The sequence below is a fragment of the Chamaea fasciata genome, unplaced genomic scaffold, assembly GCF_029207755.1.
Source record: "Chamaea fasciata isolate MVZ Bird 193981 ecotype frontalis unplaced genomic scaffold, bChaFas1.0.hap1 SCAF_3, whole genome shotgun sequence".
In the NCBI taxonomy this organism is placed as follows: Eukaryota; Metazoa; Chordata; class Aves; order Passeriformes; family Sylviidae; genus Chamaea; species Chamaea fasciata.
Genome location: NW_027094088.1, coordinates 42,770,931 through 42,797,605, shown reverse-complemented (window position 1 = coordinate 42,797,605; position 26,675 = coordinate 42,770,931). Strand labels below are relative to the sequence as shown.

The following is a 26,675-nucleotide window of genomic DNA, read 5'->3' as shown; positions in this document are numbered from 1 at the left end:
GCCTGGGTGTTTCAGTGCATGAAATACCCCTTATTTCCTCTCATGGGATGCTTTTCTGGCATTCTAAATCTCTTCTAGGTACATTCGAAGTTAATTAAGTTTGAGTTTTAATTCATGCTGTCTGCAGGGCTGATAATCCTCCCCCCCCCACAGTGTGACTTGGAGAGGATTCAGCAATTAGGCTTGGCAGGGCAGGGCTTCTTTATACCTGTCCTCGTGTTATGGCACTTCCCCAGCTCCTGCCTGAAGTCCCCCAGTCTCTGAGGCATGTGACAGGAGACTTATCCCTCACCCCCATGGTCTGCGTGGTGGCAGTGATGACAGCTGCCCATGCCAAACCTTGCAGGGAGAGGAAGAAATGCACAGCTGGAAATCAACTGATGGTCAGAGATGGTGTGAGCACCTCTGGGCTGTACCAGGGCAAGGGCAAGCAGGTGGACCTTAATTGCCTTCAGCTGTTATTTCGATTTGAGCTGAAGTGCTCCTGGGGTTGTTAGGTAGAAACCCAGGGCTGTTTAGGTGGGAAGAGGCTCCTGAAGTTGGTCTGGTCCAGCTCTCCTGCCCTTAAACAAGGTCACCCAGATGTGGCTCCCCAAGACCATGTCCAGCTGGGATTTGAGTATCTTCAAGGATGGACACTCCACAACCTCTGCAGGAAACCTGTTCCCATGTTCAGCCACCCTTGCTGAAAGAAAATTTTTTCTCTTCTTTAAATTAAATTTCCTGTGTAGGTACTGCTAAATGTAAATCAAAGGAACAACCCAAAGGATTCTTAGCAGAACATTCTGGGGAACATGGAAGATTTAAGACCAGAGTCCCTTACTTGCATCTATCCATACTCCACCTGGTACAGGTGCCATCCTCTCTGAAGCCCTTGGGGTGTTGACTTCTCCTCAGGTTGACTCTTCCCTCTGGATATGTTCCTGTTTGCCATCTGCCAGAACAGCCCAGATCTGTGCCTTGTCCTTCCAGAGCCGTGGTCCCGGAGCAGCCCATGCCCAGCCCTGTGCCCCTGTGACACACCAGGGAGCTTTTCCTGGGATTGGTGCTACAGCCAGGCCCTGTCTCACCCTGCACCAGCATCTGCAGAAGGGCACCTTCCAAGTGAGTCGCTTGCACTTCAGCTTTGTGCCTGTCTCCAAACACAACACCTTCTCAGTGAATCAAAAACTGCTCACACATCAGTGGCAGCACACCCGCCGAGTGGGATCGTTTGGGGAAGGAGGGGGATCATTACTGGCATGCTCCAGGGAAGAGACCAGTGTCAGTGGGAAGACAAAGGCAGGGCAGCAAAGCAGTGGGGAGAAAGTGGGGTAAGAGCAGAGAGGCCCTATGGCCATTCCTGCCATTGTAAATTGCTTACTGAAGCCACGGGAATAATGAAAACCCCCAAGGAAACCATGTTGCTATAGCCTCTTATCCTGTACCAGGCCTTCACTGAGGTCTAGCCCACATCTTGCCCCAGACTTTTTATGCCACTAGTGACAGGTCTCTGAAGAGAGGGTCCTTGCGGTAAACACAAAAACTATGATCCAGAGATTGACATCAGCTAAAGAAAAATAAAGCAATCACTGCTTTTAAATTAAGCAATGGTGAAGCCAAATCCTTGACTTGTTGGGTTTTGCCCCTTCAAAATTCTTTGTTATACAGTTTAGGAAATGTCACATCCAAGACATACTAAGGTAAAAAAGCAGGTGAAATCATGTGAATGAAAGGTGACGGATGGAACAGGGACAGGGTGAGCTATTGAGGCCAAGCTGCTGCACCTGCTTAGAAATTTAATCTAGTCTTAAAGCAGCCTGGCCTGGCAGAAGCTAAAAGGGAACAGAGGAATTAAGGCCATCGCCACATCCCATTTTAAGCTTTCACACCTTTAATACACTACCCTTCCCTGGGCGTGTTACACCCCTCTGGCTCCCTGGCTTAGTCGAGGCACAGGAGTTTTGTTTTATAAATCACTGTGACTTCCTAAAACTCTGCCCTGATCTCTTGCAGAGCTGTGTTGATCCCAAACGGTGATAGAAAATTAGCTTTGTCACTGCAACGGATGCATGCACTGCGATGCCTGTAACCCACGAAAGGATGCCTTTGGGGTTACTCCTGAGCCCTAAACTAGAGCTACATTCTCATCTTCCCAGTCCTTCTTGCAGCAAAGTTAAAGAATCACTCACAGAATCTAGCTAGCTGTACATTTACTTTTCATTTCCCAGCTAGTTGCAGATGTTTCCCCACCACCACCACCACTCTTCCTCCTCCTTTAACTTGTTTGTGGTCCAGTCAGGGTTTCTGCTGGTCCCCGTTGAGCCTGGAGTGCAGCGTAGGTGAAATACAAGCCTGCAATCCTGCACTCTCTGTTCTCACCCCGCGCAGATTAGAGAGGACGAAGTAAGACTTCCTTACTTGCAAGGAGTGCCACCTAACGGCCTGTTGAAGGATCCCAAAGCTCCACACAGCCTGGGGTCTTGGTTGTTGTTTTTTTTTTCCCCGTACACATGAGTTTATGAAATCACACACACGTATTTTCACATACAGTGAAATCCAAGTCTCTTTCATGGTCTGTATGCCCATAGACCACACTTCAAGGGTAACTTTCATGCGAAGTCTTTACATTCATATTTTTTAAAATAGTTTATTAAATCCCAAGGCTTCAAGACAGCTATAGTAATGCAGATGCAAGTAAGAACTTGGGGATTTCAGTTTGGAGTGTAAAACTGATGAATGCTGGCTATCTGTTAAGGAGCAGCTGCTGGAGACTAGCAGTTTCACTGCTGCCTTCACCATGTCAGGCAGCAACAAACATGCTCCTAGGGGGGTGTAGGTCAGGTGTAACCTCACCAGGTCACCCCGTCCAACCTTTTAGTGGCCTTACAATTTAAGGTGACAAGATTCAACAAAAGGCACAGACATGATGTTCTAGGATGACCAGACCCAGCAGTGGTGAAGCAAACTGCTGTGGTGGCAGTTTCTTAATGTCCTCCAGCCAGAGTAGCCTGCACCATCCCACCATCACCATGGATTGCTCCAACCACTTGGAAAAGATGTGCATCTGGCTTTTTCCTCAGGAACTTGCTGTTGATTCCTTCTTGCTGTTACCCTGCAGTAAAGCATATCTTGCTTTACTTGAAGAGGTGCTGTGTGTATGGAAAATGCAAGAGAACTGAGGAAGTCCAGAAGAACACACAAGGAAGAAAACCCTCACAAGCCATTTAGTCTATTGCTCATCCTCCTGCTGCACCAAGGGAATTTTGAAGTTTGAAGAGCTACTTTGCACCTCAGGAACCATTGTTCACTTCTTGTCCAGTTATGACCAAGCCCTCTCTAGCCTTTGATTTTGTACTAGATTACCACCTGGTGACCCTCATTATGCTGGCCCAGAGGCAGGTAGCACAGCCTGTTCCAAATCAGCAATATTTCTCCAGTTGTTCTTTTGGAAAAAGTTCCTAGAAAGGGGGCTCAGGTAATGGGTTCCTGATTCCACACTGAGCAGCAGGGCCTGTCCTGCCTGAGGGGCCTGCTTCCACCTAGACATAAATAGCTTCCTCATCAGCTTATGCACAGGCATTAGGGTTGAACTGGCTGTGAAAATACATTTCTCCCACGTGACCCAGATATGCCAGGTGAAAACAAACAGAGGTTGGACTAAGGGAGAGATGAATGCACACTATTGCTTTTAAAATATGTTCTAAAATAGACTATTTCTATTGCAGATCTTCTTGCAAGATACTAATACATTTTAGTAGCCCAGAGAAAAATTCTTCCCACTGCTTCAACAGAACTCAAGTGTTCTAAAAACTTCTTTGATAACATTTCCATAAAGTACTAAATAATTGCTAAAATTTAACATTTCTTGCCTGATAACCAGTTTCAAGGCAACTGAAGAGCAGTCTTTAATGATGATGAAAGGGCCAAGTAACCCCCACTTAGGTAATTTTAACCTCTGGAACTCCTCTCTGAATTATGCAGAGCAACCCCAGTAGGTCACCACACAATGAGATGGCTTTTTACCTCAGTTTGTGGAACCTTCTGGTGACGAAATGCAGACACAGGCCAGACCCTCCTTCATAGCTGCTTTCCCTCAGAAATCGAGTCTATTAACTTGCTGCTCAGATTTCCATTCAGGCAACTCACGCTGCACTTCAGTGAAGCATGTTTGTTCAAGGCTCACTGACAGCTTGTGCTGTTCCAGGCAGTATCTAAACTCACTCAAGGACAAAGACAACCGATAGAGAAGATGAAATTTCTCGCCTTTGACCCAAATTGAGCAGTGTATTTAAAAAACGTACTGGTAGTCATCGTTGTCCTTGTGGGTACAACAATTTACAGAAACAGCATTCGTAGTCACATACCCAAAATGAAGCTGGCCATGACCCATTAATAACAGCCTGCAATAAATAGCAACTGCAAAGCCTTCCTCTCTGGATAAAAGAGATCCTGGTATTAGAATACTTCCTTGTCCAAACACATATGACAGAGGTGCTATTTTTCCATAGCTTATCCAGAATTGCTCAATTGTTCGGACAATCATCTATTTTAGGACATGTGTATATGAGGGACAGACTTGCCCACAGCTTAAGTTCCCCCCTCCCTCAACAGGCTACACTATTCACTAAATTCTTCATTCGTTTTCTGTTTGTCCTTCAAATGAACAATTCAGAAGTAAAAGAAGACATTAGGGAAAAAGCCCCACATTTAAAAATACCCACAATCCTTCTCCTTTACTCCCATCTGTCACAGTAGGAAAGACAAATGAGGAAACTGCAGAGAGCAATATTAATGGAAATATCTCTCAAAAATGTTTCATGATGTGAGAGATGCTTTGTGGTGCAACTCTCATCCTCATCTTAAAAACACAAGGTAATACAAATACTTCTTGGTAGTCCTGTCCTTGCAAATGTAAAGTATCACTGGAAACACTGATAAATGCTGCAGCTTCGAGAAGGAAGTATGGAAAATTAACATGGCAAAGCAAGTTTTACTATCAGTATTTGAAAATTTTTCACAGAAGTGCAGCAATAGTGAAACTGTTTTAAAAACAGGATGGAGAAAGCAGCAGTTGATACAATCTGTATTCACTAGCACCTATTTTTACAGGGAAATTTAAGAAGAAAAAGAAAATTTCTGTTAATACAGAAAGGCTCTAATAAACAAGACTGTAATCAAATATACAAGTGAACCCACTGGTAAGTGACACAAAATGGCCAGGCTTAGTGAAAAATTAAATTTCAGTAAGAATTTATTTGAAGTATGCAAGAACAAAGTAATTTACATTAAGCTTCTGTAGTGTCAATATTTTTTAAAATATGCAGCATTTAGAATTAGTAAAGAGAGCAGGAGTAATACTGTAATCATATAAAACCAGGCTGATACAGCCATTTAAAATTAAAGTGACAAGATATAAAACAACTTTGTTTAAAAGCTATTTATACAAACAATTTTTATGTTTAAGCAAACACACAATCAGTTTTGCTGATTGTAAGGAATCAAACTGTTTAACCCGTTAAATACCTTAGTGCAGCAAGAGAACATTTCAGGGAGCTCACATAGAAAACACATGTGCCTGGCACTCATAACTTTTTGTGGCACAATGGCTTTAGTACTCAACTAACAGGCCTGCTAACCACAAACCTGGCTGGCTTCCAGAAGCAGCAAAATAAAGACTGGCAGGTAATGTCACTTCATTACTAATTTGTCCTGTATAGCACTGGAAGTTTGACTAGGAAATCATGAAAGCTTTTATGACATGTCCAGCAGCAGTCTTTACCAGTATTCCTAGCAGCATTACACACAATTTTTACGTACTTGTGCGAGGATATGGAGGTCAGTTACATTTTAAATTTCATTTCAGAACAGGCACACAGGAGTGTAGCCATGGCTAAGCAAACCCTGAGCAATTACTTTTCAAACATTTCCAGCCCTGGTTTATCTTTTTAAGAAACTTTCTGTTGTTTTACACAAGACAAGTATCAAGATGTTCATTTATTTTAGATTCCAAAACGTCAGTCTCACAGACAGGACAACTGACTCTTCTATCCTGCCTCACAGGATTGCTAGGACTTGCAGAGGACTGTGTAAATTCAGCTCTGGTTTTTGTAGTTGTAGTGACATCGGTACCCTCCTTTTTGAGGAAATACTTTTCAAAGGCAGTTTTGTCATCCTCTTTTGGCCATCGCTGCAGTGTATTAACACATTCTAAGCTTTTCTTCTCAGATGCACCCTGAGCTCTTGGGGTCTGCTCCAAACAAATTTGTTTTGGTGACCAGTTAGAAGATGGCATAGCCCTCTTGCCAACTGGTGAGCCTTGGCTTGATGTATCTTCAGCAACACGAGCAATCCTTGCAGGCAATCCACAGTCGTTCTCATCGTCTTCTGTATTCGCAGCAGAGGATTTCGGAAACTCACGCTTTAAAGATAAGCTGCTCCTCTCACTGGCACCATTGGTATGAAGTGGGAAGATGCCATGATGGGGTAATTTTTCCAGTTTTATCTCCTTTCTAGGGATTGGTATTGTCCTTACTGTTGAGTGATGCAGTGAGCCATGTGCTTCACTGTTTCCAGTGGAGCTGCTGGCATTTGTGTTTTTCTCTGAAAGTACACCATCCCCTCCTCCAAGCCGATACCCTGTCCCACTAAAAGGAGTCAGGTCTTGCATACCATGCATTTGCGTCTTGCCTGCAAAATCAGATTAAAAAATAAGTTAATAACTTTTTCATTAAAAAAATAATCATGGGCTTAGTATTTGAGGTGCTTCACACACAAAAAAAATAACGCTGCTTGAAAATTATGCATCAAACTAAACTGCCTTTTGTAGACAATTCAGTTGAGGAGCAGCCCAGAAATGCACACACAAACAGGCCCTGTTCTTTGGCTATGTAACAGTAACATCTAAACCAAGCTTATGCAGTGTTTGGTCCATATTCGTTCAAGAAAATGTCTGGACAAAAATCAGTTTGGAAAAGAAAAAAAAATAATAATAAAATACCTTTGTTAGTTGACTTGGGGTGTGGTGGTTTTGCTGCCTGAGTTTTCTGCTTGGATTTCTCTGAGAATTTCTCTGGCTCCTTCACTTTGGTGAAGGTGCCCCCACAGGTCCTTTGATGCTCCTCCCACCAGAAGTCATGTGCAGAGGGTGCTCTGTTCATTGAGCGCTTCACGTACCCAAAGTACGGCGCTCTGCTTTGGCAGGGGCCATTGCAGCGCCACCAGTGCTGGCGGTACAAATTAATCTCATCATAAAAGTTGTGATAGATCTATGTAAAAACAAACAAACAAAAAACCCAGTCATTCAGGAAGTTACAAATTCTATACCGCTAGCTCTAAAATATTTTTTTAAAAATCCATTTCCATTCAATTCCTTCCACTACTGCTGTGATTTTTATATTAGCAGTTAACAGAGGTGGACCTGAGCAAAATTTGATCAACATTTAGCTACCATTAAAATAAAGCTTTTAAAAAAAGACAAGATGTGTAGGAATATGTCCTGATTATCTTGTTTGAACTGCAGTAAAATGACTTCAGAAATCTACCTACAATTTCACCTAGAAGAAGGACTGTTTAGAATGCATTGCAAACAATACCAGTATTGTATTCTCCCTTCAGCTATTACCTTAATTGATCTTATTAAACACATTATTTTTAAATATTAACATAAATATCATTCCCCTCTATTGACTTAAATCTTGACTGCTGTTCACATGGAGCACTTCTGTCCCTGCTACCATTAAGCTGTTTCTAGTCTACCACAAAAGCTTAAAGAAAAATTCTTACAGAAAACATACCTGAAAATTTTATGACTAACAACTCACCAGATCCTCCTCAACCTGTTCCCACCACCATCCCCAACAAAGTAACTATGGAACTGGCACACACTTGGATGCAAATTTCTATTGGTACCAACTGAGGAGTGTCTAACAAGAACATTATTTACTCTGCACCAGTCAAGTAAAACACCAAATGAGGAAGAGAGCTCCATTAAATCAGGTGAAGAGGATCACTCTTACTGTGACATTGGCTCCAGTCAAGAGGTTAATGCGACGCATGTGCTTGCAGAACTCTGGTCCATGAGACTCACGATCTTTGTAGTTGTGAGTAACAAAGAGCAGGGCATGGATCATTTCGTGCAACAGGGTCTGAAATGATGCAACCATCAGATATTGGCTGAAAAGCATTGTATTTTCAGTTTCATGTTTAAGCTGCGAGTATGTTACTCTTCGACACTGATTGTGGTACTGATCTTATCTTTGATCATTCACATATTCAGTCAGCGTCATAAAAACATAATACTTTGATCTATCAAATCAAATTACCCCTATTCCCACATCACTAAAATATGCTGCAGAATATCATGACAATAAGCAGCACCCCAAAAAGAAGAAATAATCCTCAAATTAAAATCTTTAAAGACATCATCCCCTACACAACCCCAAAAAAGAGCCACTTTTGAGCAGGTTGAAACTCTACAGCATTTCTGTTCTTAGACAAATCTGAATGTTCAGCCAGCTCAAAGCAGCAGCTCTGGCAGAGGCCCACAAAGCAACAAAAAGTCATGTTAAGTCATATTCTATATTCTTATTTTCTGCTGTTGGCCTTTTCGAAACTACAGTCCATGCTTGCTTTGAATATTCAAGGATAATTTAGGAGTTAAAAACTTGGGGTGTTTTTTTTTTCTCTATATAAAGTCAATAAAATAAACAAGTGACTTCAGACTTCTACTTGGAGTTGCCCACTTGGAAACATAAAATTAATGACTACCACGGTACTGCAACACAAGCCATGCAAAAGTAACAGTAAAGCCACCACTAATTTATGATCTGTAAGTTACTGCCTAAAAGAATCCCAGTATGAAATCTAAAATGCTTGTATGAAGGGGTGGAGTGGGCACAATACACTTTGTGTGCAGATTCATAACCCAGGTTCAAATACCTCCACAAGATCCTTCCTTGGCCGTAACTTTAGAAGCGGCTCACTGAGACGAATGGAACACAACCCACTTCTTTCGTGATATGAACAGATGCCAGCAGAGCTGAGAGGAAAAACAGAAAGAAAATATGAAAATCTACTTGCTTCTGTAGCACTTGAAGAAAATGGAGAATTTAAGTTAAAAAGCTATCCCCTGTAAACACATGCTAGGTCACTCAGAACACGGAATAAAATCACTTTGAGTAGTTACTTGAAAAACTCAGCATTGTTAAGCAAAGAAAAAAAACCCCACAAGTTCCTTAGAGTAGAAAAACCTGTTCTGAAGGCAGAAGAATGTTTCCTTGTGATGGACTGAAATACACTACACGGAGGCTGGAGGCTGGCAGCAAACACTGACTTAATTTCTGGTTGTTGCAATTTCAGCCCCCACCCTTCATCAACTTTTGACTCATACCGAACCTACACACACCTTCACTTCTGTACGTTAAGCCAGCAAACACCACTTTTTTTGTCTGTGTTAGTCCTACTGAGTTAGTCCTATCAGTGCAATATCCAACTATTTCCAAATGTCTAAAGAATATTGCAACCAGCAGAGGATATGAGGTAGCAGGACTCCAGCCGCCAGCAATTGCATCCGCTGCAGAACTGCAGACTGCACTTCAAAGATTCCTAGGGTTTTTTAACCTCAGATTTCTTCTATACTCCCCTTCCTAGTCTATTCTAATTTTTTCTGATGTACTATTATTGGTTCATATTTGCCTTTCTGCCGTGCAGTAAAACTATCATCAAGACTCAGAACCAGAAGAGCAACACGACCACATGAGGTTTCCACACACACCATCTCAGACCAAGTAATTTCTTCCGGTTTAACATCCCTCCGGCTTGCCTGCACGCCGGGGAAAACCATTGATGGCTGCCAGGGACGACAGATGCAAGGCAAAGGAAACAACTCATGTCCCGCCGCAGGGGCTCTGCCAGAGATGCGGGACATTGGTGTCCCGGCACGGCGCTAGCGGGGCACAGCGAGGAGCAGCACGGAGTGACAAGTGACAGCTCCTCCCCGACACAAGCTGCGGCTCCAGGGGCGCCGGTCCTTCCCAACGCTCCGACCCCGCGCCCGCTGCCGGCGCCGGCGGAGGCAGGCCGGGCAGCTCCCCAAACACAAGGATCGGCCCCCCCGCCGCCTGCCCGGCTCTGGCGACCGCCCCCACACACCCCCGGCCCCCGGGAAAAGGCAGCCCCGGGAGCCTGGCCGGCGCTCGGACCCACACCCCGCCCCGGTGCCGCACCTGGTCATGCGGGGGCTCCAGGACACCGTGACAGCGTCCAGCTTGCCCCAGAAGAGCGCCTGGTTGAACTGCACGAACAGGGCATGCACGTCGGGGCTGGGGTCCAGCAGCTCCCACGCCTCGTCCACCACCGACAGCGGCCGGAGGGACGAGCGGTACGGAGCGCCATCAGAGCGCTTTGCTGCTGCTGCTCCTGCCGCCGCCGCCGCCTCTGCCGCTACCTTGTCCTGCTCTTCCCACTCCTTCTGCAGCCTGAGCGCCAACAAGAAATCCTCGTCCTCCATCCCGAGAGCAGCTCCCGTCGGCCGGCACAGGCACAACCGGAATCCGCGTCCGCCGCGGCGCACGCACAGCACCGACCCGCGGGCCGAGTCCTTCCGGGTGCGTGCGCCGCAGCGTCCCCGTGTCCCCTCCTCCCCTTCCCTCCGCCCCCGCCCGGCGCGGCTCCATCGCGTCACCGCAGGCAGCCGCTCCTGCTGCCGTGCCGCGGGGCGCAGGCGCGGTGTCTCCGGTAGCGGCGGAGCGAGTACCGGGCGGCGGCGGCGGCGGCGGCGGCGGTGCGGACATGGCGCTGTCGCTGGGCGAGGGCGGCGGCGGGAGCCGGCTGCGGCGGCAGCTGGAGTCGGGCGGCTTCGCGGCGGGGGAGTACGTGAAGCAGCTGTCGCAGCAGTCGGACGGGGACCGGGACCTGCAGGAGCACCGGCAGCGCATCCAGGCGCTGAGCGAGGAGACGGCGCAGAGCCTGAAGCGCAACGTCTACCAAAACTACCGGCAATTCATCGAGACGGCGCGGGAGATCAGCTACCTGGAGAGCGAGATGTACCAGCTCAGCCACATCCTCACCGAGCAGAAGGGCATCATGGAGGCCGTCACCCAGGCCCTGCTCCTCCAGGCCGACCGCGACGACCCCGCGCTGGGCGCCCGCCGCGCCGCCGCCGCCGACCCCTTCCTGCCGCTGTCGGCCAAGGATGCGGCGGCCAACGAGGAGGGGCGGCAGCGCACTCTCACCACCCTCCTGGAGAAGGTGGAGGGCTGCCGCGACCTCCTGCCCGAGAGCCCTGGCAAGTACCTAGTCTACAACGGCGACCTGGTGGAGTACGATGCCGACCACATGGCGCAGATCCAGCGGGTGCACGCCTTCCTCATGAACGACTGCCTGCTCGTGGCCACCGCCCTGCCCAACCGCCGCGGCGCCTACCGCTACGACGCCCTGTACCCCCTCGACGGGCTGGCCGTGGTCAACGTCAAGGACAACCCGCCTATGAAGGACATGTTCAAGCTGCTCATGTTCCCCGAGAGCCGCATCTTCCAGGCCGAGAACGCCAAGATCAAGAAGGAGTGGCTGGAGGTGCTGGAGGAGACCAAGCGCAACCGCGCTCTCAGCGAGAAGCGGCGCCTGGAGCAGGAGGCCCTGCCCCGGCCCGCCCCAGCGCCCCCCGAATCCACCAACCCCTTCGACGAGGATGAGGACGAGGAGGAGGATGAGCCCTCCGCTGAGGAGGAGGTTGTTGACCTCTCGCTTGAGTGGATCCAGGAGCTGCCCGAGGACCTGGACGTGTGCATTGCCCAGCGCGACTTCGAGGGGGCGGTGGACCTCTTGGATAAACTGAACGAGTACCTGGCGGACAAGCCTGTGAGCCAGCCCGTGAAGGAGCTGCGAGCCAAGGTGGATGAGCGCGTCCGGCAGCTCACGGATGTTCTGGTGTTCGAGCTGTCTCCGGACCGCTCGCTGCGAGGAGGCCCGCGGGCCACCCGCCGAGCCGTGTCCCAGCTCATCCGCCTGGGCCAGTCCACCAAGGCCTGCGAGCTGTTCCTGAAGAACCGGGCGGCCGCGGTGCATACGGCCATCCGGCAGCTGCGCATCGAGGGCGCCACGCTGCTCTACATCCACAAGCTCTGCCATGTCTTCTTCACCAGCCTCCTGGAGACGGCCAGGGAGTTTGAGACGGACTTCGCCGGCAACAACGGCTGCTACTCGGCCTTTGTTGTCTGGGCCCGCTCGTCCATGAGGATGTTTGTGGATGCCTTCAGTAAGCAAGTATTTGATAGCAAAGAGAGTTTGTCAACTGCGGCAGAGTGCGTCAAGGTAAGAGAGCCCAAAGAGGGTGTTGGTGGGGCACAATAGCTGAAACAAAGGCTTCAAAGCTTTCAATTCTCTTTTCTAACTCTAGTGTAGTTGTTGACTCTTGTGTGGGTCTCCAGAGATGTTTCCTGAGTTGAAAGGTTAATATTCATTCGAGGTTTGTTTGGGTTTTTTCAGTTAAACAGAGGAGAGCCTGAAGGCTATAATACGTGTCAAGGAAAACCCTGCCTTTATCAGGAATGCAAAATGTGTTGATTCTTAATTTGCCTTTAACTAGTAGGAGGTCTTATAAGCTACGCCTGAATTATAAGTACGTCAAAATTTTCTCTTTGTTTTCCAGAGCTGTCCTTAGCTACATTTTCATACTTTTTTTGCAAGACTAACTTTCTCAGGTTATGCTTTCTTTCAGCTGCTAACGGGGAGGAGGGGAAAAAAAAAAGCGCTTATGTGTGAGTGGGTTGTAGTATAATTGTCCAGAGTATTTTTGACAGCCAGGGTGTATCTTTCAGTTATTAATTTCTCATTAATGGGATTCTTAAAGCATGAGAAATAAGTGTGAGTAACACTTTTCAGTTTTCTGAGATAAATTTGATAAACGTGTAAGATGTAAAGGGAGCCTGCACAGTAATAACATCCTTTGCTTTTCTTTGTTATCCCAGGTAGCTAAAGAGCACTGCAAGCAGCTGAGCGAGATTGGACTGGATCTCACCTTCATCATTCATGCCCTCCTGGTAAAGGATATCAAAGGTGCTTTACAGAGCTACAAGGATATCATCATCGAGGCCACCAAGCACCGCAACTCTGAGGAGATGTGGAGAAAGATGAACCTGATGACTCCAGAGGCTCTGGGGAAGCTCAGGGAGGAGATGAGGAGCTGTGGGGTGGGCAGTTTTGACCAATACACGGGTGATGACTGCTGGGTCAACCTCAGTTACACTGTAGTTGCTTTCACTAAGCAGACTATGGCCTTTTTGGAGGAAGCATTAAAGCTTTACTTTCCAGAGCTGCATATGGTTCTTCTGGAGAGTCTCGTGGAAATCATCCTGGTGGCTGTCCAGCATGTCGATTACAGTTTACGGTGTGAACAGGACCCTGAGAAAAAAGCGTTCATTAGGCAGAATGCCTCTTTCCTGTATGAAACTGTCCTTCCTGTTGTGGAAAAAAGGTTTGAGGAAGGAGTTGGAAAGCCAGCCAAGCAGCTCCAGGATCTGAGAAATGCCTCAAGATTGATGCGTGTGAATCCGGAAAGTACCACCTCTGTGGTGTGAAGTGACCCTAACTGTTCCTGGGAACAAGGTGGCAGCACTTACTGAAGATGTTGTATATTGAACAGATGAACTGAACGGGGGGTTTTTGAGTCCCTGAAAGATGCAGAACTCTTATCTGCTGCATTCCAGAAGCTGAAGACTTTGAATCAATGCCTGCAAGCATGCAATGCTTTACTTGGTGGACGGGATTTAGGGAAGTGAGAAGGTGGAGGTCACGTGTCCTTGGACAGCATGTCCTGTACGAAGGGCTTCTGTAGCATTTGTGACTTGGGAAATAACTGTAATACACAATTTTTGGCCAATTGTTTGTGAAAGTCTTACACACATATACAGCAGATGGCAGGAAAAGATCAACTCTCATCATGTCACTGTAGCAATTCTTTTTTAAGGCAGTGTTCTGGTAGGAGGGGATGTGCTGAAGCATTTCCAGGGTGTGGTATTCAGGAAGGCACATCCACCACCCAGATGTGACTCAGCACTGCAGATAAATGACATGGATTTGCACAGTGTGATTTTTGTGGTAGCAGTGTAGACTTACCTTTAACATTGAGATTGTCTTCATTCATTTCAGAGGCAGACTGAAATAAAAATGTTTTTAGTATAGGTTCTGGTGTTTGGGTGAAGGGGCTTCTTCTGTTTAATAAGCTGGCCTGTCAGCCTAAATTATAGCTGTCTGAAAACAAACCTGCTGTCAGAACCATTTGTTCCCTTCAAGAGAAGTGAGAATAAATGGCTCCCCTTCCTCTTTGTGTTCCTCTTCCATGTTTTCTCATGGATCTAATTGGGGTCATGTCCATGTAGTGAAGTGTGCACTGTTTGAGGTGCTGTCACAAATGCATTATGTGCCGTCATCTCCTGTTTGGAACCATAGTGAAGAGGCATAAATGCTCTTGAGACATGCAGGGCAGAGAAAGGGGCTGTTTCATTTGGAAGAAATGGAAAGCTAGTTTTGCTGTACAGAAGCAGCACCTTCTGAGAAGAGACTGTGAGGCTTTTTGTAAGAGATGTGAACTTTGAAGTATATGCTGTCTCCTGTGAGAGCTAGCATAATTTCCTGTAATACAGCAATAAGCAAGAAGAACTATCTTTTTTGCAGAAATCACAAGGATTTGGTTGGCAATTTTAATGTTGATGGGGAAAGTTTATACAAATTCAATCTTTGGATTGAATGGTGTTGGCTGTCTCGTGCAGTATATGTCTTCACAGCTTCAACTTCTAAGCTGTGCAAACTTCTTCTGCTTCTGTGCAAACTTTCTTAGTTGTGAGAAAATCATGTTGCAGCTAAGGAAACTTGTATTAGTCCCTCAAAAATGTCCTTAACTGGAATAACTAAATATCCTATTCCTGTAAGGCTTTAAAATTAAAGTTTTTGCAGTTTGTATCATAGTTCTGAATGCCTTGTGACTGCCTGAACAAACAAAAGGTATAACTAGTAAAACATTCTGTGTAACTGTTATACTAAAGCTTCTTAATTTCTCCCTATTTTCATAGTGCTAGTTCAATGCAGTTTTTCACTCAGTTGGGTTTTGTTCTCTTGCTCTTTGGATGCCTTTTGAACTGTCAGATTTTGCAAAGCATCCTATTGTCTCTTGCTTTTCAGCGTTTGGGCCTTTTGCTAGCAACTCACAAAGTCATACAAAATGTTTTTAAAGGGTAACTTGTTGCTCCCAGATTACATTGATTGAAAACTAGTGAAATAGCTCTACTTTTATTTTAAGGGACAGGGACAGTGACAGTTAGAACTTGTGTAACATGTTCTGTCAAAGAGAGAGAGTCCTATTAGTGTTATTTCAGTAAACTGTTTTTGATATCAGAACCTAGTGAGGTATAGCATAGTAATACAATCTGTCATCTGTTTAAAGTGGGAAAGGTGTCAACCTAATCTGAGAAATACTTTCAAGTGAGTTATAAATGAGAGCTCTCTGTGGTGTGGATATTTTGGAGGAGACGGAGAAGAGTTGGCTTTTTTTTCTGTGAACACAGGTATAATTCTTTTTTTTTTTTAACAGCAGAAGAAAGCATAATAAATACAGATGAGCCTTACCTTTGTGTGTGTGTGTTTGAAAGAGAAGGGTTAGATCTGGAACTCTATACTAATTATTGTGATGCTTGGGGATTTTATGCAAATAGCTGAATTGTAGTTTCCCAATTCTCAAGCATTAACATGAGGTTGAAAAGGAGGAGAGCCCTGTTCATGCTTCTGTTGTGAGCTGGTGTAGCACAGCTTACCCTCATCAGAGGATGAAATGTAGAATGTAATTCTGCCACATGTCCTGTTATGCCTCTGTCACTGAGCCCTTCATCAATCTATTTATGGCACACTGAGCCTACTGATTTTGTCTCTGCCGTCATCCATGGAGCAGTGGGCTTACAGTGATGTTGGTTTTAATGTATCAGGGAATCTGGCTTGTCGTTTGGGTCATCAAGCATCATGTTCTTTTGCCTCACAGTTCAAACAGGTGTGGATTTGTATAAACTGCTTTAAGTGGCATTGATATTTTGTAACTTGTGAATCTATTAAAGTCATAATAAAAGAAAAATAGTAACATAAAGAATATGGTGTGGAATTAAACTAAACACCCTTTTATGTTAACTTAGTTAAGAGAAAAATCAGTGTAGGCTGAGTCATAAATTTCAGTTTTGGATTGGCAGTTTCCTTTTCCTAAGCTGTACACTTGTGGCCATTGTGTTGTTCAAGTTGGGATTTGCAGTAACTACTGAATGATACGACAATAGTTCTGCTGATTTGAGAAAGAACTAATATTGGGTTTTTTTGAAACAACTGCGTATAAAATCTGTTTTCCTTTAGCTGCTGTGACAAAATTGTGTAAAATGATCTTTTTAAATTCAGATGAATTTATGTATTAGAATTTAATGCAATAACTTTTTTGAACAGTGAAGACCATGTATTAAAACTTTTGGACATACAGCACTAGTAGTGTGTTTGTTTTGATCATCAGAAAGAAGATGTTGGTTTGAAGTTGGACTCCCAGTGAAGTCCGAGAGCTTCAGGTCAGTCCCTTGGGAGGGAGAGGTAAGCAGCAGCCAGCTGATGAAAGCCGAGTGGTATCACTACAGTTACATTCTTACAGAGTCACTTCAGCGAGGTAACGCTGGAAGAAAATGTTTCTGGACATAGAAGAGAGGCTGTACTCTCCTCTGATGGTGCTTCAGGTGTGTGTATGATGGATTATCAACACCAAGGCAGCATAATGCTGAAGGGTTTGTGTCTTGCAGACCTTTTTGTTGTCTGGAGTCCATCCATACTTACCTTGGATGCTGAATGTGTAGTACAGCCTGTCCCCTCACTAGGTGGAGCTTTGTGCACTGAAACCTCAGCAAGCTGGAGCAGGCACAGGCATGGAAGCTCTTCTGCCCTGCAGTGTGGCTTGGCAGGTTTTGGGTAGCATGCTGAGGGAAGAAGCATGCTACAGAGAATGATCCAGGTGTTAGGTTCAGGTCTTTTTTGTTCCTTGGTAGTCATTGTGTTCTGCATTTTCTAGTTCTTGTACTGTTTGTTTTTTGGTTCTTCATGTTTTCCTGAGGTGTTTCTGTGCCGTTGGCTGGTGTCCTTCAGAGTATCTCGCCTTTCTGCTTTTGTTTAAGGTAGGTACCAATATGTGACTTATGTTCTGCCTGAAAAACACTTGCTATACTTCAAGCCCCTGCAGAGACATGAAAAGTTGCTTGTCCCAGCTGCAGTTTTAGGTCTCATGTAAGATGTTCACGTAAGTGACTTCTCAAAGTCAAGTTTGTGTGACCTCTGGTCATTTTACTTCATATTGGACTGAAATTCCTGTGTAATTTCACGCTTGCAGCGCAGACTCACACTCCAGCACGGTAACACAAAAGGTCCCCACCACCTATCATTATAACTTACACACTCTTTGTATTCCCTTTGCTGCCCAACTGTTTCAACTGTTTTTAACTGGGTTACCTTTTACTTAAAAATATTAGTAGTTTTGCAGACTCTTTGGTGTATTTTCTCTGATGAAAATCAAACCTCCATGGGGCTTATCTGTCAAGCAACTCTGTGACCATAGCCATCTTTTTCCTCACAAGTTCAGAAGTTGTGATACGTCTTTGATCCCTACAAAGTCTGAGGGGTAGTGGAGAGAGAAACACTTCTAACCGTGGGGAAAATAGTTTTATGTCATTTACCACTTCAAGGGATATTGACTGGAGTAATATATAGAATTTGATTGAGCCACCTTGGACACAGAGTTGTTACCTCTTGTGTATTTAGGAAACTTTGCTTATACAGCACAGCAGCCTCAACATGCCCTGTAATACAGTTCTCAATTTCAGGGTTACAAGCTGAACTAGATTATCTGCTACCGATGTGCTCAATTTGACACAGCAGAGATAAAGTATGGGCAAGGGACCTGGCCTGTGCTGACCACTGAGCAGCAGTACCCTTCCTGGGGCTTTATGTGGCTGATCAGGGCAGTTTTAAAGCAATTTTAGATCACCCGTCTGAGGCCCTGTGGTATTTATTCTCTCTCCCTCCCCACACAGGAGGCACATTCCTTTCAATGGGCAGAGCATCCTGCTTCCCACCCAAGCGTAAGATGCTGTGGGAGGATGGAGAGGAGCTGCTCCCCAAATTTCTTGAAGCGAGCTGAGGTGGCGCAGGGCCACCAGCGGGGGTCCCACGGGAGCTGTGCCTTGGGGAGCATCCCCTCGCAGGGAACACCAGCAGACACGATTGCATTCCGTCTGTTCTCACCATCCACTGCCAGAGCAAAGCTGGCGCAAAAGTGGAAAGATTGATCTCTTCGTGTCAAGGCAGGAACTGGACCCTGAGGCGTGGGCTTAGATTGCCCAAAATGTGATGTGGCCCTCAAGCTGCTGGGAATCTTGTTGAGATGTGCTAATAATATCTTGGCATGTGAGTAGTGAATGCAATGCACTAGGAAGGTGCACCAGAAGGAAGGAGCAGGTAGTGTTCACTTCACTACTGTTTGGGAAAACCTTGGAGATGCTTGGATTAATGATGTTTTCAAGTTATTAAAAAAAAATAGAAGCATACAGCTCTTTATCTAATTGCACCAAGACACACAGTTCTTCCTCTGTCCTCCAGAAACTGTTCCAAACAAAATCAGAAGTCTCATGGAAGAAAAAAAGAGTTAGCCAAACCCATTGTTATGCAAGGCATGTGAATCTAAATGCCGCAAACTTTGGCAAAATTAGGATCTGAACTTCAGACCTTCTCCAAAGTGACTGGGATGGGGGAAAACTTTGCCTCAGACTCTTCCAAACTTCTGGACTTTGAGTCATTCCTACTGTTTCTAAAAATCACAATTCACAGGCAACCATCTGTGCCAGTCAGACTAAAGTGTTTTGCTTTGTTTTGTTTTAATTAGAGCTTTGCAGCACTGCTGTAGTCTGGGGATTCCTGTTACATTAATTTCTGAAACCCGGTATTCACAATAGGAAGTAGCCCAGCCCCTAGCCCCAGCTCCTGCAGGATGGGATTGTCAGGAGAATACTTGATGCTCTGCAGAGAATCCTTCCTTCTTCTGGATTCAGTGAATTTTTCTCTCAAAATGCAGATGTCTGATAAGCAGCTTCTGCTCTGCTTTATTTCCCCCTAACTAACAATTGGCAGGATTATTTGTTTTTCCACTCCACAATATAACCTCTCCAGCAGAAGTGCCAGACTCACTTTGTGGAGGAAGGATGTCAAACTGAATGTTGAGTTACAATCTATACATTTGTCCTAGCACAATTCAGGCTATATAACTCCGTGCCTGCTCTTGTCATTGACAAAGTTGATGGGGAGGAGGGGAACTGGGAGGCTTGCAAAGAAAGATCTGTAATCTTTGTCCCTCTGATTTCCACCCAGCAAGGTACTTAAACACACACTGAAGATGCCCCCCTGAATTTGGGAAGCTCACTCTATAGTCAGAGGCAATTAAATCCTAAAGTACGTTTCACGAGTGGAGGATCAGTAAATTTCTTTTGAAATTTGCAAAAACAATTTGCAAAGAAGAGGTGGGAGAGTAGCACCAGAGCAACAGCACCACATGAGTAAACAAAATGTGCGTTTCTGGGACATCTCAACTCTTGTGTGACAAATGGTGGTCCCAAACAAAGCCTGCCCCTTCTTTGGTGGGAGCAGCAGGCTCCATAAATCATCAGTCTGCAACTTCCCAGGAGGCAGCAATAACAGTGTTGGACATGCTAAAATAAAGTCACTTCATCTGACCGGCTGTAATAGGTGACACCGCATTGGGGTAGAGGAAATGCCCTCCGGGAAAACGACGACACTTAAGGAAGGGTGCAAATCGAGGCTGGATCACCGGCTGTTCTGAGATGTGGCTCCCCCCCAGCCTGACACCAGCGCTGGCTGCCATTGTCCCAGCCTCCTGACACACACCACCCTCCCTCATTGTGCTCAGCTCCAGAACCTCCCATGGTGAGCATTTTCCTCCTGCTGTCCACTGGCCTGAATTAGGCCTCCTCCCTGCCGGCAGGATTAACCTCATCTTGTTTGCTCGGTGACAAGAGATGTGTGCAGGGAACAGAAGGCCCCGGTGCTGCCGCTGCCCAGCAGCTTCACACCAGATAGCCCCTCTCCTGGTGTGCCTCTAATCAGTCACTATTTTTTGTCATCCGCTGAAGTTTATTACCATTTAAATAGCCTTTCAGCCTGAGACGTCCTGTGGGGTTTCTGCCTCTGCTGCTTCGTGCCCTGTGAAATTAATTCCTGTAAGAGCATGTCCTCACATGGCTAAGAGCTCAACTAAGATGGCTCAACTGTTTTAAATCCCCACAAGTCCTTCTGTGGCCTTTTAGTTTGGATTGGGGCACTTTCTAAGTACTCGGCTCGGGGTAAAATATGCTTAGACTGACAAGCGTTTATTTCCAACCAAAATTACCACACTGAATCCTGCTGTCTGGGGCAATGTTTTTGAGTACTGTGAGCAAATTCCATATTTAGCTCAGCATGTGTTTTTAGGCCTTGAAGATTTAAGAGCCAGACTGCGAATGCCTTTAATCAGGAAGCAATTAATGGCACGGATTTCCTCCTTGCAGCCAGTGTAGACTCAACCAGGTAATACTCCCTGTGAGGCAGTGACTCATGCCTGCACACTACTTTTACTACTGTGTATCTCTGCTAATTAGTGCCCCTTGGATGGTTGGCCAGGTTGCTACAGGGGGTTCAGATAAAAGGTACAATCCGTTACAACAATCTAAAGATAGCTTTAAGAAGAAAATCAAACGGTCTACATTCCTGATGAGCTTTAATAATAATGATAAAAATAATAATAATTAATGAAGAAAACTTGCAAGAAGGATTGATACAAAGTCACAGACCTGGTTTTGATTTCAAGGGTTTTTCCAAGTAACTTGTAGTCGAGCTCAACTGGAGCTTACCCCAGAGCACTGTGATGCTGATCCAAGACCAACGCCAAGCAGAAAACACCTTGTTTGTATCTCTTGCACTCACTTCCATGCAAAGGATCACAGTCCTGGTTCTCCATCAAGAAAATGATGCTCAGCTTCACTTGGAGAGAAGAGTATGAGGAGCTGGGGAACATGTTTAGCCCTCATTGACAGTCCCTGGGGCAGGACACCCACAATGTCTCACAGAACAGGAGGGTAAGGCTTAGCTGCCCCACATTCAGGTCAGGGCCACTGCTCCACCTGCTAATGCTGACACCAGCCTTGTTCACTCTTTCAAACGCAAGTCTCACATCCTTCCTGTCCTACAGGCTGGCTATAAAGAACAAATTCCCTCATTATGCTATTATTATAATTTACTAGCAGGAACCTTTCTCTCTGCACACACAATTCTTCATCTTTGACTATTATAATTGCATTTTCAAAGTTATAAATAACACGTTAGCCTGGTTTATGTGTTCATGCAAGTCAGGCTATAAAGTGGCAGATGAATGAAATTAACTGTCTCCAGAATTCACATTCCTGTCACTTATTCAATTATTTGATCAACATAATTGCTCAGAGCAAGAGCTAATTGGAAAATGGCATGCATTTACCCTCTCTATGGAGGAAGAGAGGCTTATCAGGTATTTTACTGCAGGCACTTTCATTACTTCCCATATTCTAGAAGAAACAAGGGTTTTAAATGAGCCAGGCCCAAACACACAAGGCTTGTTTTTTAGTCAGATGCTTCCCCATCCTTAAAATAGCTCCAGTATTCTGCAGTGCAAGGGTTTGAACACGCCTATACTGCAGCACACAGGTATCTTGGCACACATTTATGTGAGCTGCAAGCCAAGCTTGCCTCCAGGGGTCTGCAACAAAAAATGTGTTCTTGCTCTGTGTATCTGTATTCATGCTGGTGCTGCAGCTATATGTGTTTGGTCCTTTCTGTGACAGATTCCCATCCCTGGGTGCTGATGCAGAGAATATCGGCTGGCTGAGGCTTGACTGTCAGGAGTAGGAAAGGGAGAAAGTGATTTTTTTTTGTGTGTATTGCTGGTGTAGAAAAGAATGTAAATCTCCACCTTGCCAGCTCAAATCCTACATCAAGGTTACAGCTTAAAGCACCGATACCTTTCAAATGATTTTTCTGTCTTTGACCTCACACAGATATTCAGCAGGAGGTTAACATTCTGAGTTTGTTATTAAATTTTCTTATTAAATGAAAATCTAAGAAGGGGGTGCTAGAAGAGAGTGGGGAGGGATAGAAAGAACCAGGAGGTAGGAGACTCAAATCCTAAACCGGTCCTTCTTTCTATTATTAGCTCTAGCATTGTCTGGAGTTGGAATATTTCAGTTATTTAAATAAGGGACAGGCAAGCAATTTTCCAAGCTGCATGGAAGGGGAGGAAGTTCATCTATCAATGCCAACAGTTTGCAGCCTATTGTCTGCAGGCCCTGAGGGTTTTCTCTTGGGAAAAGGGAGCTAAGAAAACCAACCCTGTTACCAGTCTCCTTAAATTTGTGATACATGGTCTGCACCTCTTTTGGAAAATATTGGGGTCTGCAAATTAAAAATTGGGTAAAAACCAGTGTGTTTTTCTCCTGCTGTTCACGAGCAGTTCAAGAATCAGGTTTTGTGTGCTTGAAAAAAAAGCTCCAGAAGTGATCCATGGAGCATGTGAGTGCTGAGAAACACTGTGCCAGGTCTCAGGTGTACTGCTAACACTGCACAAGTGGTACAGGACAGCTCTGGGAAACTCGCTGTACTGTGTGCTGTGTCTGAGGGGCTGGCACTGCCTACATTTGATGAGTAGTGAACCAGGTGAGCAATCATTTCGTTCATCCAAGAGGAGATGAAGAAACTAGTGCAGCACAGTCCATTTGTACTTGCACCAGGACATGCCTGATATCGGAAGTTTTTGAGAGTAGGAAGCAAAAGTATCCAATAAGGAAATAAAAATACTCCCACCATGTAGTGCTTGTGTATGTGCCCCCGTTGTCTCTGGAAGAAGGAGAGGTAGATTCATCAAGTACCTATAAGCAGAATTTTGTTGTGGTTCTTAGTAGGATTGCTGTGCAGTTTGGACAAGAGGGATGCTGAGGGCATCAAGTGTCATTCCTGCTCGCAGCTCTGCGACACACACGGCCACAGCAAGCGGCAAACAAGGATGATGCCAAGGTTTGGCGTCCTGTGAGTGACTCCAGACAGTGGAAAACTGGCCTCAGAGTGCAAAGCTGTGATCTCAAAGCTGTGGCTAATGAAATAAATCAGTAACCCGATGGCTCCACAGGACACCGCACAAGGGGGCATGCAGGCTCCTGTTGCCAGTTCTATGCACAAAGGGAAAGAAACCCCACCAAGATATTGTGGGTATCTCTGTGAACTCGGGCTGCTGCTACGGCTGAAGCGGGGCACGGGCGTGCAGGGACGTGGCCGCTCCAGGGCGCCAAGGCAGCAGGGCCAGCAGAGGGAGCCCGCCGCTGCCGCATCCCGGGATCGCCGCAGCTCCACGCCCAGCCCAGCGCAGCAGCTCCTCATCTCCTGCATCTTTCCTAGCCCAGCATGCAGCCTCGCAGCCCCGCAGAGCCTCTATACGCCGCCCCGCAGTCCTTCAGCCGCTCCACTCAGTGGCCCTGCGGCCTTGGATCCCACGGCCCTCCAGCCCAACATTTCCCTGTGCCCAGCATCCGGAAGCCTCATGCCTCCCCAGCTCGGTGTCCCGACAGTGCCACAACCAAGCACACCGGCAAGACTTGCATCCAAATGTCGATTTCTGTAACCCTGTAGACCCGCAGCTTAGCACCGAGCCCCGTATTCCCAAATGCCCGAATTTCAGCATCCCCACATGCCAGCAGCCCTGCAGCCCAGGAGCCCTGCAGTGCCTACCACCCGTGCCCATGGCCCATCATCAGACAGCACAACACCCAAGCTGTGAAGCAGCCCCACGCAGAGCTGCACAGCTCCATGTGCCGGCAGCCCCAGAGCCAGCAGCTCGGCCACAGCAGTTCAGCATCCCAGCCCAGGGCACACAGCAAGCGCAGCTGTCACAGAGCTGCTGCCCCTGGGTCTAGGCTTTATTGGGGCTTCTGCCCTCAGGTGCAGTGACAACTGTGACTGGAGGTGGCTGTAGTTATACACTGGGGTTTTTGCCGGAGGCCCTGCTATGAACTATATTGACAGAGGTGCTATTTCGTTCCTGGGAGCTGGATAAACCTTTCTAATATGATCTTACCGCAGCTTGAGCCTGAGGAGGCAGTTTTACACGTGTGCTGGATGCAGCCAGCACTACTGATGCACTCCTGGTCCCACTGCTCTGCAGGGCTGGACGCAGGCATGCAACATGGGAAAGGCAGGCAGCAGCTGCCTCTGCAATTTCTTGCCCAATACCACAGCTGGTGCTTCACTGTGAGCTTTACCTCCATCAGGAACAGTCCCTCCCTATGCACAGGAACAGATTTCTCTGCGGGATTTTAGCACTGGAAATGAACACTGGAAAACCTGTTGCTTTTGTTACACTGGGACATTCATCCTGCCAACTGTGAATCAACATGATTGCACTTCTGCAATGGGAAAATTCAATAAACGTAGGCAGAAAAATTATTCTCTCCCTGTTTTTGTCTCGTCCTGTCCACTCTGTGGTCCTACTGAACCTCATGCTAGCAGCTCAGTACAGGAGGGTGGTAGCATGATCAGTTTGGTGGAGCACTCCTTACCTGGCTGACTTATAGCAAAGCCTTGCTATTCTATCCAAAGCTATAGCACAGGTTTGCTGTTCCTCTTTGAACATATTCCAGAGGCACATGTGGGCTGTCTTAGCTGGAATTTCATCCTATTTTTTATTCAGGCACAAAATATCTGGTTACCATTTTCAGCCGAGAGAAGGTGATTGAAATGGAAAAAGTCAAGTCACAAAATGGGATAAAAACGAAGCCATGGAAAATATTTTCAGGCAAATAATAAAAATGCAGTTTGAGTAAATGGTAATATTAAATTTGCTTTCAAGATTTTCTTATTATATTACTTTAAAGTAAAATTATTTAAATTGTAGAAGACATTTGAGTAAAGAAAACATTATTCTAAATGTCAACAATGGAAAAAGGGATGCTTTGATATTCATAATTTTTTCCTTATTATTTTTATTTGAGAGATGTAATGGGCATGTTGTCTTTTGTAGGTCTCATAAGAAAAACAATAGTTTTAAGGAATCAGAATTTTTCAATTGGACAACATTTTGCTGAAAACTCCTATCTAGAAGAAAGCTGGAAATAATTAGTGTGAAAAGTCTAGCAGGAATCTTTTAGTTCCAGATGTGTTATTCTGCTTCCCCTGGTACGATGGAGGTACTTAAATTTGAAGTTCAAAGATGCAGCGCTGGTGTAATTAACTACATATTTCCTGACATTTGTGCCTGTCAGCACAGGGGTGCTTAGACTGCTATTTATAAATCTGAGCTTAATTCATTCTCATACCACAGGGAGCAATCAAAACGCCAGTGATTCCCAGGGAGAAATCAGGGCCAGCGTACAAGAGGCTTTTTCCTAATTTATTTCTGTCTGTGTTGTATTCGGAAAAAAGATACACATAGCAAACACAGTCCAATCCCAGCCCTTCTCTGCTGAGTTAGAGTCAGCTTCTTAGGTCTTCTGGATCTCAAGTCAGGAAGGCAGGATTGTCTTGTGGCTTAGGTTATGGACTGTGAGTCAGAATAGTTTATTAATGAAAAAAGAATTCTTCCTTTCATTTATTAGCAGATCATTCTCTAACCAGCAAAATTGCCTTTAGAAAATTTTAACTGTAGGCATTTTAAAGACAAAAGGGCTAAAAAACCCAGAAGTTCTATTGACATTGGATCATTTCTGCATCAACATTACATTAATCCTTAACCAGCTATTCTGGAAGGAAAAGGACAAGCACCAGAGTAAATACCAGAAATCTGGATAGATTTGCATTTTAGGCTTGCCAAACTCCCATTGATTAAGCTGGGAATGTTGATTAAGGACCTCAAGCTGTGACCCTCAACAATTCAGTCAGGTTACTCCTGCTGCTTAGCAAGGCTTGAGTTAAATTGGAAAGCAGGATAGAGTGTCAGTGAGTTTATCAGCTCTGAGCAGTGTGTTTCTATGCAGATAACCTGCAATACCTCCCTGCTCAGCCCCGGAGTCTTACAGAGGATTCAATAGGTTGTCTGTCTGCTAGTAGGAGATATTAAAGTCCTTCAGGAAAAAAAAAAAAAAAACCCAAAAAAAAACCCACAAAAAAATAAACAAAAAAACCTTCCCAAAAAACAACAACAAAAACCCCCCACAAAAACAAAACAAAACAAAAAAAAACCCCAAAACCAATCCTTCTTTGGACCAATCCTCTGGAAAACCGTCATTCTGCCAGTAGAGTTAATGATCACTTGGTGGGTTAATAGCCAAACCTGAAGTCAAAGCTGATTAAAGCTTTAAAAAAATTTAACCATTCAGTGACTGTAGTCAAAGACAGTATTCAGTTATTTTTTGATGGTTCCTTCTCTGTCTAGGCTCCCATAGAGGCTGACAAGGGATATTTTAACTTGTCAAGGCAATAGCACCATAGTGACAAAGCCCATCAGTTTGCTGCACAGGACCTGTTTTGCATACCAGGCCTTTGATCTTTAAGTGTATTTAGCATTGCCATTTTTTAATGAGTGTGGCGAGGAGGTGAAATAGGTCCCTCGCTTAAGTCGGACAATTTCTTAT

General features: G+C 45.5%; 2 protein-coding genes across 2 annotated transcripts; one reads left to right on the top strand and one right to left on the bottom strand.

Moving 5' to 3' along the window:
• Positions 1-5,208: 5,208 nt before the first annotated feature.
• SPRTN (SprT-like N-terminal domain) lies at positions 5,209-10,562 on the bottom strand. The gene is made up of 5 exons (XM_066180443.1): positions 10,206-10,562; positions 8,920-9,019; positions 7,998-8,126; positions 6,980-7,247; positions 5,209-6,669 (listed from the first exon to the last, which is right to left on the bottom strand). The coding sequence occupies exons 1-5, from the start codon at positions 10,487-10,489 to the stop codon at positions 5,948-5,950; spliced, it is 1,503 nt and encodes a 500-aa protein (XP_066036540.1). The 5' UTR covers positions 10,490-10,562; the 3' UTR covers positions 5,209-5,947.
• A 201-nt stretch (positions 10,563-10,763) lies between these two features.
• On the top strand, positions 10,764-16,485 carry EXOC8 (exocyst complex component 8). Its single transcript, XM_066178768.1, has 2 exons — positions 10,764-12,291; positions 12,948-16,485. Exons 1-2 carry the CDS (start codon positions 10,771-10,773, stop codon positions 13,554-13,556), a joined length of 2,130 nt encoding a protein of 709 aa, XP_066034865.1. The 5' UTR covers positions 10,764-10,770; the 3' UTR covers positions 13,557-16,485.
• The last annotated feature ends 10,190 nt before the right edge of the window (positions 16,486-26,675 follow it).